The 13,646-nt window shown below is 35.5% G+C and overlaps 3 protein-coding genes across 3 annotated transcripts in view; 1 reads left to right on the top strand and 2 right to left on the bottom strand.

Annotated features, from left to right (window-relative positions):
* Positions 1-1,866: 1,866 nt before the first annotated feature.
* LOC104806910 lies at positions 1,867-4,521 on the bottom strand. The gene is made up of 2 exons (XM_010532024.2): positions 3,932-4,521; positions 1,867-3,845 (listed from the first exon to the last, which is right to left on the bottom strand). Exons 1-2 carry the CDS (start codon positions 4,292-4,294, stop codon positions 1,995-1,997), a joined length of 2,214 nt encoding a protein of 737 aa, XP_010530326.1. The 5' UTR covers positions 4,295-4,521; the 3' UTR covers positions 1,867-1,994.
* A 6,747-nt stretch (positions 4,522-11,268) lies between these two features.
* LOC104806905 (putative nuclease HARBI1) lies at positions 11,269-13,037 on the top strand. Its single transcript, XM_010532012.1, has 3 exons — positions 11,269-11,525; positions 11,815-12,068; positions 12,143-13,037. The coding sequence occupies exons 1-3, from the start codon at positions 11,375-11,377 to the stop codon at positions 12,926-12,928; spliced, it is 1,191 nt and encodes a 396-aa protein (XP_010530314.1). The 5' UTR covers positions 11,269-11,374; the 3' UTR covers positions 12,929-13,037.
* A 171-nt stretch (positions 13,038-13,208) lies between these two features.
* LOC104806901 overlaps positions 13,209-13,646 on the bottom strand; it is a 1,005-nt gene continuing 567 nt past the window's right edge. Inside the window, exon 2 of the mRNA XM_010531994.2 lies at positions 13,209-13,412. Within this exon, the coding sequence (XP_010530296.1) occupies positions 13,293-13,412 (120 nt within the window). The 3' untranslated portion in view covers positions 13,209-13,292. The remainder of the gene's footprint in view (positions 13,413-13,646) is intronic.

The raw sequence follows: 13,646 nt of genomic DNA, 5'->3' as shown, positions 1-13,646 counted from the left end.
GGGAAAGAGCTGAAGTGTCTATAGACGACAGTTACTTCATGTTTCAGTTGTGTATTTAGTTGCAGTTATTAAGGATAAGACAACTTAGTTTTATGTTTTTGTAATTGTCATATGACAGTTAACGTATGTGGTTAGTTATGTATGCCGAATTTTATGTATTATGTTTGGGTATGAGTGAATGTGTAAAGATGTTTGTGCACTTTTGGAATTCGACCCGTTTTCAAACGGGTCTCCGAATCTGAACCCGAAAATCGACTTCTTTTACAATATTTTTGAATGCGAGAAATCATCAAACCCGCCAACTGAGGGAGCGACTTTCTAAGCCGCTAGAGCAAATGGAGGCTTTGAGGTTCGGCGACTCGGGAACGAAACGCGGGGGGAGCGCTCTAAATTTTTTTAGTACATGGCATGTGGTTTTGCAACTACATTTTATTACTTGGAAGTTGTTTTTTAGTTGTGTTCCAAAAAATGTTGCAATACAAAAATGTGTTGAAAAAAATAGTTATTAAAAGTATATATTTTGGCATATTAAAAATATTATAATTTATTTTTCCCTCTTTCTTATAAAGGAAAATAATTTTAACTCATAATATTGTTGTTTCCTTTCTCTAATAATGTTTTCCTTCAAACTAAACACATAAAAAAATAGGTTTTAGGAAAAAAAATAGGTTTCAAGTTTGTAAACTCAATTTATTTGTCCGAATGTTACATTTTTTTTAATGTGTTTGGAGGGAGATGAGTTTTTTATCATTGCATTGATGTTGATTCCTTTGTGAGGATATACAACTATTTTGTGTTGTGCATTAAATTGCTAACTTTTCATAAAGAATGTGAGCTTATTCATAAAGAATTTGATAAGGAAGTTAATTATTGAAAGTTTTTCTCGTCAACGGAATTAATTCTTAAATTAAAATTAATAATTAAAATCAATAATACTAACTAAATCAATAATGTTGTTGTTATTATTATTATTATTATTATTATTATTATTATTATTATTATTATTATTATTATTATTATTATTATTATTATTATTATTATTATTATGTGTGTGATTATTATTATTATTATTGTGTGTGTTCGTCCTATTATGGGGGATGTTAGTTGACTTCAAACAAATAGAAACAACAAATCGAATTAATAGTGGGAAAAAAACTTGAGAACTAATATTTATTTACAAAATATTTCTGTCATCCGAAAGTTTGGAAGTGCCAAGAGTGGTTGGCTCAACTGGTAAGTGGGTATGTGCAAAGAGTGCTCCACCCAGATTCGAACCCCATCCTTAACAAATCAGATATTATCAAAAAAAAAAAAAAAAAAGTTTGGAAGTAAAACTAACATCTCCTCCCTAGACTTCGAAGTCTGTCTATTCCCATTTTCACTTCCACAATGAATTTTTTGTTACGAAAGGATAACATTGTTTTTATACACCACGTTACATTATTCGATAAAGCCCAAGATAATACAATATACTACACACACACCCGCCTATTTTTTTATTATTAGCTTTACAAGTTATTAAATGTCTATTTAAAAAATAACTGAACTAGTCCATAAAATCCTCTTTAAATCGATTTTCATTGTTAATTACGTCCATATTTTACACTATGAATTATTTGGAATTTGTATGGGGTTTAAAAATAGCTCATGCAAAAACTATTTTTAAAATTCGACACACGGGAGATTCAAACCATCATGCTGTGCAAATATAATTTTTCTTCTACCAAAAAATACTGACAACAACGGAAAGAAATAATTAAATTCTCCAATAACGTAATATAATTTATCGAAAATGCAAAATACTAATCATGAATGTTATAAGCTCACATGGCCCTTTAGATTTTGTGGTTATTCATCATTAATTAACAAAGTTCCCCGCCGTCTGCTTCTAATCACCTTTTTAATATAATAATAACAATCCAAAAATTACAGAATTTCGTTTTTTTAAAAAGAGTATTTATTTATATATTATTTATCCAAATTTTTTTAAAATATTAAAATCTAGCGTTTTCGAAGCCGTGCAAGTCGCTGCTCGACGACTTCTTCATCATCGCCACCTTCGCTAGCTTCTCAGCTGCCCTCCACGCCGACGCCGGCGTCAGTGCCTCGCCGTTCTCGTCCGTCATCGCTGCCGGCGTCTCCCTCCGCCGTGGGATCTGATGGTGCTGATACTCCATCAGCTGCTGCCTCCGCCCCTGCACCTCCACGAGCTCCGTCTCCACCGCCCTCACATACTCCTCCATCTCCCCACGCGCCGCCGCAACTGACTGCGAGAGAAGCGCACGCGCCGACGTGAGCAGGTGGTGCGCGCTGGTGAACTCGCCGTGCTCCACGAGCCTCCGCGACTCTGCAACCGCGCGCGTAGCCACGAAGAGGTTCCTCAGCCGTTGGATCCTCGGCGACGACGATCGTACGGCCTGAGGGACTCGGAGACTCCGATCCCGACCGTAAACGACCTCTTGATTCGACGGGTCCTTGTAGAGCCCCCGCAAGGAGAGCGCGGGGGACCCACTCGCCGCCGTCTCCGCCGGGATTCGGAGCTCAACGAGAAGCTCTCGCTCCTCGTCGGCATAGAGGTCGCCGAGACGGACCGATCCGGACCCGGAGCTGACCAATGTGGGCCGTTCGTTGCAGAGATAAACGGCTGAGATTTCGCATGGAGAGGATCCGGATGCGACCCGTATTTGAATCCGGAGGTCCTGAACCACGACGCTGAGTAAACCGCCGACGCATTTCGTAAACGCTTCTTCGGCCGGGTCGTGGCCGTGAACCGGGATTTGAATGTATGCGAACCGGTTGGATGCCACGTGGCAGTATCCAGATCGTTGGTTGTTGGGATGGGCTCTAGTGGAATCCTGACCGTTGGTTGATGAGAAGTGTACGATGCTCGCGATTGGGTTTCTCTCTCTCCGGTCCTCGAGCACTCTCGTCGCTTTCTTCAACGCGTCGCCGGCGTTGGAGCCATGGCCGCCACCCGCGCCGGAGAGGAGCGTATCGATCACGCGCCTCGCGGCGCGTTTGCCTTGCTCTGTCATCCTCTTCAGTGGGAGAAGCCTCTTGACAGCGATGATGGAGAGCCGATCGGCGGAGCCAAGCGATGATATCACCAGCCTCATCGCTCGTTTCACCATTTGGAGCTTCGCAGCATCGATATTAACACCGACGTCGAGCACCGCCACGAGATCTACCTGCGCACGGTGAGACGGATCGAGAAGCGCCGCGGCATTGCCACCGCCGCGTCTCGCCGTTGAAGGCGGTGCTTTCACCTGCAGAGCGACCGCGTGGGTCTCGTAGCCACAACCAACGGAGACGACGGCGGATTCCGGCAACAGCCTCACCTGTACGTTCCCAAAATCACGGCCGTTGATCGGAGCCTCGTCGAACTTGACGGCGGACGAAGATGGTTTGGGATCCACCACGAATCCCTTGAACTCAGCGACATCACTGTCTTCCTCTCCGGCGTTCTCATCGGCCTCCGGTATGGGAACGAACCGAGGCGAGATCAACGGCTCGTCATCGTCGTAGAATCTAGAAACCGACAGCTTCGATCTTGGAGAGAAACCGTCAACGCGCTTCTCTTGAATCTCCGTCCTCTTCGTCGAGAGGGTCTTCACGGAGACGGCGTCGTTCGCGGGAGGAAGATCAGTGGCATTTTCGCAATTCTGATGGGCAGCGAGGAGAGAAGCGTCTTTCCAAACAGCGTTACAGACTGGGCAAACAAGCTTGCCGTTCTTACGAACATAGTCGGAGATGCAAGGAAAATGAAACGCGTGCGAACACTCCGCCGTGTAAATCGCCGTACCTTGCCCTGTCTTCACACTGTTCAAGCAAATCCCGCAACTACTCTGCAAAAATTCACAAATCCACAATCAAACCAACAATTCTATTTCACTGGGCAGTTTCAATTTCAGCTTTTTCGATCTGTTCTTACTCTGAATTTGAAGCTGTTCCGGAACAGAGAGAGCTTCAATGGCGAACGAGGCGACGACGGGTTCGAGCTCTTCGCCGCCGATCTGGGTGTGGTGGTTTTGCAGTGAAGCAGCGGCTCTAGGTTTTCCTCCGCCGCCAGAGCCTCACCGTCAGCCGTCCGACATCGGAGGCTAGGGCTTGAAACCGGACGCGGCGTCGAGGGGTTACTTCCCCCGGAGAGGAAGGCGAGTTTGACGCAGCTCCTAGGGCTAGGACTCGGGCTGACAGAGTAGCCGCCGTGTCGGGTGTCGGGTTCCGGCTGCGCTGCGGCGTCGCTGTTTCTCGGTGCGGTGGTGCAGAAGGCCCGTCTCCAACCAGTACCCATTTTTGCGTAGTGAGTGTTGGTTACGTTTTCGCCGGAAAACCAGACGACGACGAAGAAGGAGAAAGAGATTACGCAGAGAAGAAGACAACGAAAAGGTTGGAAGTTTCAGATTCGTTCTCTCTCGAGGCTCCATTATATAACCATAAAATAATGCTACTGTAGCTGTATTCTGCAATTGATTATGATTCTACATTAAATAATGTAGTTGTTCAATATTATAAGGTCCAAGTTCTAAATTTCTCTTTCGATTAAGCAATAGGAATATGGATAAAGGACGCTCCTAATTTTTTTTCTCTAAAACACACCTTGTAATGTTTTAAATAAATTTAGATTTTTAGTATATATTTAAAAAAAAACATACATTATTCACTATCAATACACAAATTATTATGAAGACTTTTTTGTTGGTGAATTGTTATGACGACTTCTATAGCCGATACTAAATTAGTCTCAATTCATTTTGTTATTAATATGGATAGGATGCTTATTCAATTTTATAAAAAAAAATGAACCTTTTATAGTTCTAACATTTCGAACTTGTTAATTTGTTTCGTTATATATTAGTTTCACTCATGACTTTGTTTGAGATTTTTTCCAAGAAATTTGCTTGTGCAAAAAAAAAGGTCTTTCCACATTGTCGTGTTTTTTCTTCATTTTTTATATACATGTATTTATTTTTTAAATAAATCTATTTATTCTAAACCACAAAATATATTTTAAGAAGATTGAAAAATAGTTGTTCAATAAAAAAATTAATATTAAATACGTTTATTTTATGTATTTTCTGAATGTATTATATTTTCGAAAATATCATAATTCTCAAATAAAAATAAAAGTAGTTACGAGTAATGAAACAATGAAGTTTAATACAAATACAATCTATAACAGATAAAACAATGAAATTTAAAAAAAAAATGCTTTATTTATCAGTGAGAAACAGTTGTAACGGCGACATGAAAATAGTCAACTGTTACGGCACGAAACATGTATGGAAGACAACGGCGCCATAGCAACGGCGTTAAGTAAGCTGACGTCATGTGTCAGCTATAGGGAATTTCACTTGCCTGTGTCAAGTGTCAACTCTCTCAACTGAAAGCATTTCATCCCCCGTATATATATATATATATTCAGTATAGAAAGTTATATATAAAATAAAGCACAAATTATATATACATATATATATATATATATGCTACAAGTTATTATGCATTCTGATTTATTTTCATCCCAATCATAAAAAAAAATGGAAAAAAAAAGTAAATATTGTTTTACTGCTATCAGGCTTAGGGGCAGTATGATTTATTACCTTGGAGTCTACTCTGTAAGTCCTACACGTTTGTTTTGTCTTTAACTATCTTACATAAATGCATTTATATTTTAGAACACGACAATGAAAATACATTTCACGATATAATATATGATTAATTAATTGGATATCGTTTCATCGTTTGTGGAAAAGCGTATTATAATTGAAATTTCTTGACGTGAAAACGTATATTATATATGTAAATAATAAGTAAAAACGATGGCTCTTAAAAGTTATATATATATATATTGACAAACCAAAACAGAAATTATACGAATATAATATTTGAACATAATATTATTTTTATAGACTTTTGTAGACTAGCAAACGATTTTTTCGTGGCTGATATATTCAGCATGTCTATATATTGAACAAAAAAAACATATCTATATACATATCATACTGACTAACATAAAACTCTGACACTAAAAAATAAAAATAAATTGTTATATAATGAATATCTATTGAAAGTTTTCATAAGACATTGTCGTCGACTCGTCGATATTTGCATGAACGACGGTAATTAAAGAAAATAGAGAATTTACAAGCTTTTATATAAATCACTTAATGAAACTTGAAAAATATTTGTTATACAGTAAATACCACATGAAGAGTCAGCAGTAAAATCATTTACCGTAGAATTTGAGATCGCAGATTCGAATTCTCTCTACATTAAAATATAGGGTAATGTGATCTAATATATTCCTTTCCTCAATACTCCACTAGATGGAGATTCGAATTGGGTTGGTTCTTTAGTAAATACCACACGAAAGATGAAAAATCATGTATATAAAAAGAATTCTATATACAGACATAAATTATGTATTCTAAATCTGATATAAAATAAGAATAATTAAATACAATACTAAAATATATATTCAAAACGTTTTCTAACCAGAACTTGCATAAATATTTATCATTTTAAAAGTTGGGTAATATGAAAATTAGTCAAATGTGAAATAGATCTTATTTGTGCGATAAGCAAAGTGTATCTCTAAAATTATATTAAAAAGATGTATACATTAATACATATTTGCTTATTATAGATATGAAGATATATCTATATAACAGGAGAAAAAAACGCAGACGCTTGGGAACGCGTGATACGATAACACTGGATAACTCACAGAGAAGTGGGTCCCGCAACTCCTTATGTCACAATCTCGTTTGAAGTGGAGCCCACCCGTTCACAGTAATTTAGCTTATATGCTATTTTTTTTTGCCTCTGGTACAACGGTGTATAAAAGAAAAGGTGTGTAAAAGTCTAAACATTTGATTATATTTTAATATAAAATTTTGAATATTTAACATATTTGTTAAAAATTTGTATAATTTTAATATATTTGTTAAAAAATTGTAAAATTTGGCCCCATTTTAATGTGGAATATAACAAATTTCTGTGTCGTTGGGTTGGTAGTTAAGATGCGACCCTTAATAATATACAATCACATGCCCCTAAACCATATATTATACCTCTTGATTTCATAACCGACCCTTTATATTTTATTATTTAATTTTTCTGGATATGACTACCACTGCCCTTTTTATCATTGTATAATAATCGCATTTGTTCCCTAACCCAATATGCTTTTATCGTGACCTATTCAACGCATGATATTTTAGATTAGCAACCAAATACAATTACATAGTTTTTTCTTTTGAGAATGCCATGTACCAAGTCCAAACTAATTCTGAGGTTGAAAATAATTCATATCATTAGAATTTGCGTTCTCCTCCCCAATTTAAAATTTAAACTCGGAAAAGAATATAATTACATAATTAGAGACATGGAGAGGGGAATCCGAAATTTTACATCTAATTTTGAGTATTAGTCTACTGAATATGTCTTAGATAGTCAATATATATCATATTTTAATTGCCCTATGCAATTTGACCGAAAAATTCGAAATGATTGAAATCGATATCAATGACACCGAATATCTCATATATGTAGATGCCTTACACGGATCATATTTATGTGAAACTTTTTTATAAAAAAAAAACACGTTAGCTAAATTTATCTTAAAATGATAATTTTTTCTTGCATATTGCATGGAATTTTTATTATATATATACATGCAAAAAAAAAAGTGACCCAATTATGAGGGAAAAGGGCGAAATGAAAGGTGACGGAAATAGAAAAGTGATTTTATCAAACATAACACGATAAGAATATACATTTGAGGACCGACGTTGATCCTACATGATTATATTAGCCGTTGACTATTGGCACATATTACGTGAAGTGTTTTGAATTTGTATCTATATTTAGCAACACTCGTTTATGATACATGCATATAGTACAGTTTTGGGACTACACAATTTTCTAAATTAGGTTATAGGGACGACCGGAACAGGTATTGAAAAGTTTATAAAACCAAAAGGAGAGAGACAAAAGACGAATTCAATCGATTTTTTTTTTTTTTTTTGTAACGGTGGGAACCTATCTCACATCCCGTTATACCGAACATCGTTCGGCCCCGCAGGTCGGACATCATCTCGAATAGTAAATCTTCAATCTCTATACAGTAACCGACAAACCACACAGAATAGATGAATCAGTAGAAACTGACTGATTCAAGGGAAACCTAAGACTTTAGAAATAATCGAATCTACAAACCCAATCGAATTTTTTTTTATTATAATTTAACATAGTCTGAATATATATTCTAAATTTGCATTGATAATATTCTTCTTTTCAATATTTGCTTTGTTATCGTTGTGAATCGTAAAATAGCACTTGAAAACATAAGTAAAGTGTCGAGAATTAAATAACAAGTTTTTTTATTTACTTGTAGTAAAATTCTTTACGCATCACATACGTGGAAAACAAAACAACGCGTTAAATAATCATAATTATAAGGGTGGACGGACATTGGAAAACCCTAATCCAAAAGAATGTCTTTCTAAATTTTCAAAGACTCGTATATGGAAAACCTCTATCCCATGGGGCCCGAACCATACTTCAATTCAACACATCGGTTTAAAGAAATTTCTATGTTTATCCATTTTAGATTTACTACTATTATTATTATTATCTTATTTAAAAAACGGTCCAAAAGTTTGTCCTTAAATAACCTTTAATTTAGACCGACCGAGATTTTCTATGAACCCATAGAAAAGAGGAATCATCGGTCTACACTGTTAGTGCTCTTTCACCTAACAAAAACCAATGTAATGCTATCTTTTTTTTTTGTTATGAGGAAATTATTTTGTTTCTTGCGAAATAAACTCATCTCTTTTTCTTAATCATATGAAAATGGTTTTTAAGTTTAAAGATTTTTTTTATTCTATATTCCGAGTACGACGGATTAATTGTAACTATACACATGCATCACATTTTTATGAAAAAAGAGTGATAGAATTTATTATGTAATTTATGTGTGTGTGTGTATATATACCGTAATTTATATTTTTCCCAAATCTATATCATGATTTATTTACCCCAAATAATAATTTCTGATAACTCCATTTCAAATCACCGTTAGTATTAACTCATAATTTCGCATATTGTTTTGCTTAATCCAAGATGTAATTCTAGTTAACTTTGCATGCTTACACATCAACGTTGATTATCATGTGAAAATCTACTTTTGAATTAATTATTACGTGCAAATTTCAACGCAAGTTTTGATTTTCTACCAAACTAAAGCGTTTTTGGATCAATTTGTTTACGTATCTCTGATTAATAATAATATCAATTTACCTAATTAAACTTTTTAAATTATATTAATCGCGAATAAGTCTTAGTCTAAGTGTTAGATTAGGGTGTTGTTTTGACGAGAGGCTAAAGTTGAATTAAAAGAATCATAATTCAATGATTAAAAGATGAATCAACGTTAATTAAGAGATAATGATGGTGGTTAAAGGTCAATTCCAAACAGGCACGCCCAAAGACTAATTAGCTCGTAAAAATAATTAATTAATTAATTAACAAAGAAAATAATGTGGAGCATGTCATGTGGAAGTGTCTTTGTTTGTTTATTTAATCTTTTTTTTTTTTATCATAAACATGATATATCACAAAATTCTCTAACCTAATATTCATATTTTCCGAGAATACATATATATTTGAATATTTGATTTCATATTTTACATATTTATAATGGTGATAATTGCTCCTACATTAGAAATATTCATTATATTTTTTATTTATAAATAATTTTGGAGATTATTATTGCAAGAAAAAAGATGATAATTGATATCTAGTGGAGATTACTTAAGATCTTATTTTCATATAAAATTTATTTACTCCAATTTTTTTAGTTTTGTAATTTTTCATTATATCTAACTAATTATATTAGTTGAATTCGGATCATAAAAATATGATTTTTTTAATTTTAATTAATCAAATATAAACTAAATAAAACAATCTAAAAATTAAATAAAATATTTTTTTTGGAAAATCAATAATTTTTAATAAACTAAAAAATCGAAATAAATCGAATTAGAAACGAAAGAAACCCATTGATATAAAATCATGTAAATATAGTTTTTAAAAACTGAAAAACCTTAATATAAAAATAATCAAACCCAAATCCATTTTTTTGTTGTTGAATGCTGTCTTATCCTCTTTGGTAACTGTTTTAAGATTGTTATTTCGTAGAAGATAATGAATGACCTCGTATATGTTTCTATTTGAGGATATAAAATTTGGAATTTTGTAGTGGCAATCTTCGATTTGAAAGACAGGTTTGTTTATAAACATTTAAAAACTCTGATATTTTTATAATAAAAATATGTATAAGTGCTCTTTACCATCCTGTTATGTCATGAGAAGATGGGCAAATCTAAATCTGGTTATTTTAAAAGTCAAAATTTATATATTATTTTTTGGGGACTATTCATTGCAAAAGATATCATCTTAGGATTCGGAGAAGATATGATTTGACACGGGCAAAAGATGTGCCAAGATCTCGACTTCGTATATACATGAATAAATAAATAAAATAAATGCGTAATAAAAGCCGTTTCAATTTTTTTTTTAATGAAAAATATATTTTTAATCTGTATAAAAATGACCTTTTTTTTTGGGTAGTATTGAATAATCCAATGATCCGGTCAAGTTGATTTATGGGTATTTAATGAAATATGTTTTTTTTTATAATCCAGAAGTTCACCGGATCTTTTGGTCCGACTATATCTTTCAGAAAACCGGGGGAGTCCGAGATGAATGCCTCTCCCCACACTTAAATTTGAACTCAAGATGAGAGCATGCTTTGTTCAATGAAGTATGTTATGTACTCATTTATGTGGACTTATGAAATTTTACCGTAGGAACAACTTAGTGCATAAACATATTGGAGATATAGGTACAAGATCCGAGTATGCAAAATAATTGGGATAATATAAATTTGATTTAAAAAATATTTGAATATAAATATCTTTAAACCAAAATAAAGAAAACCAAAGTTGGTTTTTCCAATGTAAAAAAAAACATCACAATGTAAAAAAATAATTTATAATTCAAATATCATAATGTAATTAAAATCGATAAAATCGGGCAAATACAGATCATAAGAAACATGTATCTCGATGATTTCATTTTATATTAATATTTCATTTTTTAAAAAATTATTTAACTTCCATGTCTATTAATGTTGTTTTTATCGAAAAGGTTTTAGTAAATTATTTTAATGATGAAACGACAACGTTTCAGTACTCTCCAAAGATTGCTAATCCATTTTCGTCCTTCCGTCGTCTCTCTCGTCAAGAGGGGGTGTTTTACCGTCGTCTCTCCGTAGCCGAGGAGAGCTCTCTTTCAAGCTTCGTCCATGGCTCCGACGAAGAAGAAGTCGAAGAAGACCAAAAAGATCAGGAAGAAATCGAAGAAAAACAACAGAGTTAGTGTAGTTCCTTTGGATCCGGAGGCTATCGACTGCGAATGGTGGGACACTTTCTGGTTCCGCAATTCTTCTCCCTCAGGTTCATTCTCTTACGGTTTTCGCTTTCTCCCGAGTGAAATCGCTCTAATTTCTGCGAGTTTCGTTGAGCGGTGTTCGTATTTTGGTTGATTTTGCTCCGAAGATGGACAGAGAGTGCATAAATTCGATTGGTGTAAGAACATAGTTTCGGTTATGTAGTGTATTCATGAACTCTTGGACGATTCTTTGCAGAGATTCTAGTTCGTGGTTTAGGGCTTTTGGTTGTCAATGTTCAAAATCATAGAATGTGAATTGAAATCACAGGCTTTGAAACCGAAATCAACCTGCAGGAGTTTCGATTCCCTCAGATGAAGATGATGCATTCAAGTACTTTTTTAGGGTTTCCAAGACTACGTTTAGTTACATCTGCTCCTTGGTGAGGGAGGATCTTATCTCAAGACCGCCTTCTGGTCTCATCAACATCGAAGGAAGGCTTCTTAGTGTTGAAAAACAAGTCGCCATTGCTCTAAGAAGATTAGCTTCTGGGGAATCTCAAGTCTCAGTCGGTGCAGCCTTTGGTGTTGGCCAATCCACAGTTTCTCAGGTTGCTAAATTCGATACCGATTCTTGGATTCCGATTTGATGAAAATCACGAGGTTATTCATGAATGCCCTGCAGGTTACATGGAGATTCATCGAGGCGCTTGAAGAACGAGCCAAACATCATCTTAGATGGCCGGATTCAGACAGAACCGAGGAGATCAAGTCGAAGTTTGAGGAAATGTATGGTCTGCCCAATTGTTGCGGCGCCATCGATTCTACGCACATTATCATGACTCTACCGGCTGTGCAAGCTTCGGATGACTGGTGCGACCCGGAGAAGAACTACAGTATGTTCTTGCAGGGAGTCTTTGACCACGAGATGAGATTCCTCAACATGGTAACTGGTTGGCCCGGAGGAATGAGCTTTACCCGGCTGCTAAAATTTTCGGGCTTCTTCAAACTTTGCGAGACGGGACAAGTACTGAACGGAAACGGGAAAACTCTGTCCGAAACAGCGGAGGTAAGAGAGTACGTGGTCGGGGGTTTCGGGTACCCGCTTCTTCCGTGGCTAATAACCCCTCACGACAGCGAGAATCTATCCGATTCGATGCTGAAATTCAACGAGAGGCACGAGAAGGCGAGGGAAATCGGGTCAAGGGCATTCGGGCAGCTGAAAGGGAGCTGGAGGATACTGAGCAAGGTAATGTGGAGACCGGACAGGAGGAAACTTCCGAGCATCATTCTGGTATGTTGTCTGTTGCATAACATCGTCATCGATTGCGGGGATTACTTGCGGGAGGACGTGGCTTTGTCGGGTCATCACGACGAGGGTTATGCCGAGCAGTGGTGCAACCAGATTGATCCGATGGGACGAGCCACTAGAGAGAATCTGACTGAGTATTTGCAGCTTTGTCAAGGGTGAATATAAGCTTTTTGCTTCAATGGATAAAGCCATAAAGGGGAAGAAGCACCCTTTCTATGCAAAAAAACTTTTAAAAAAAAGAATTCAGGTTTTTTAGTTTTCTTCTCTATTTTTTATTTGAAGCGGTCTTTATCAATTACTTACTGACCTATACAACTAAATTGCCAAATACACCATACTAATTATTATATTTTATGTATAAAATATAATATAATTCTGAAATGAACGAGTACGAGTGAAATTTAACAATCGATATAGAAAGTTATATTTATCCTTCAAATGTGAAAACGATAATTTTATTTAATTATATATTTACACAATAGTAGTAGAGATCCTCAATGGGACAATCAAAGTACGGAAAGAATCACATGTGAAGCCTCTTCTTGGCGTTCTCAGCCTCATCCGTAGCTTCCACTTGCATCTTTGTCTCCGTTAGATTTGCCTCCGTTGCCTCTCTCTCGTTCTTCGCCTTCATTTTCTTTACCTTCAATATATTTATTTTTTTTAAAAAAGTAATTACATACGCAGTTTCCCAATATTTTTCAGGTAAATTATAAGGAAAAATTCCCCAATAAAAAACCACCTTATATTTATTTAGAAATTTAATTTTCAGGATAAAATAAATACTACTGTATTTCATCTGTAACTAGTATCCAATTAAACCTTGATTTGTACGAAAGATTATAGCTAAGATTTAGATGAATCGAAACGGCGTCGT

The sequence above is a fragment of the Tarenaya hassleriana genome, unplaced genomic scaffold (genome assembly GCF_000463585.1).
Source record: "Tarenaya hassleriana unplaced genomic scaffold, ASM46358v1 Cleome1, whole genome shotgun sequence".
In the NCBI taxonomy this organism is placed as follows: Eukaryota; Viridiplantae; Streptophyta; class Magnoliopsida; order Brassicales; family Cleomaceae; genus Tarenaya; species Tarenaya hassleriana.
Note: the sequence above shows the minus strand (reverse complement) of the source record. Positions and strands in the feature narration are given on the sequence as shown.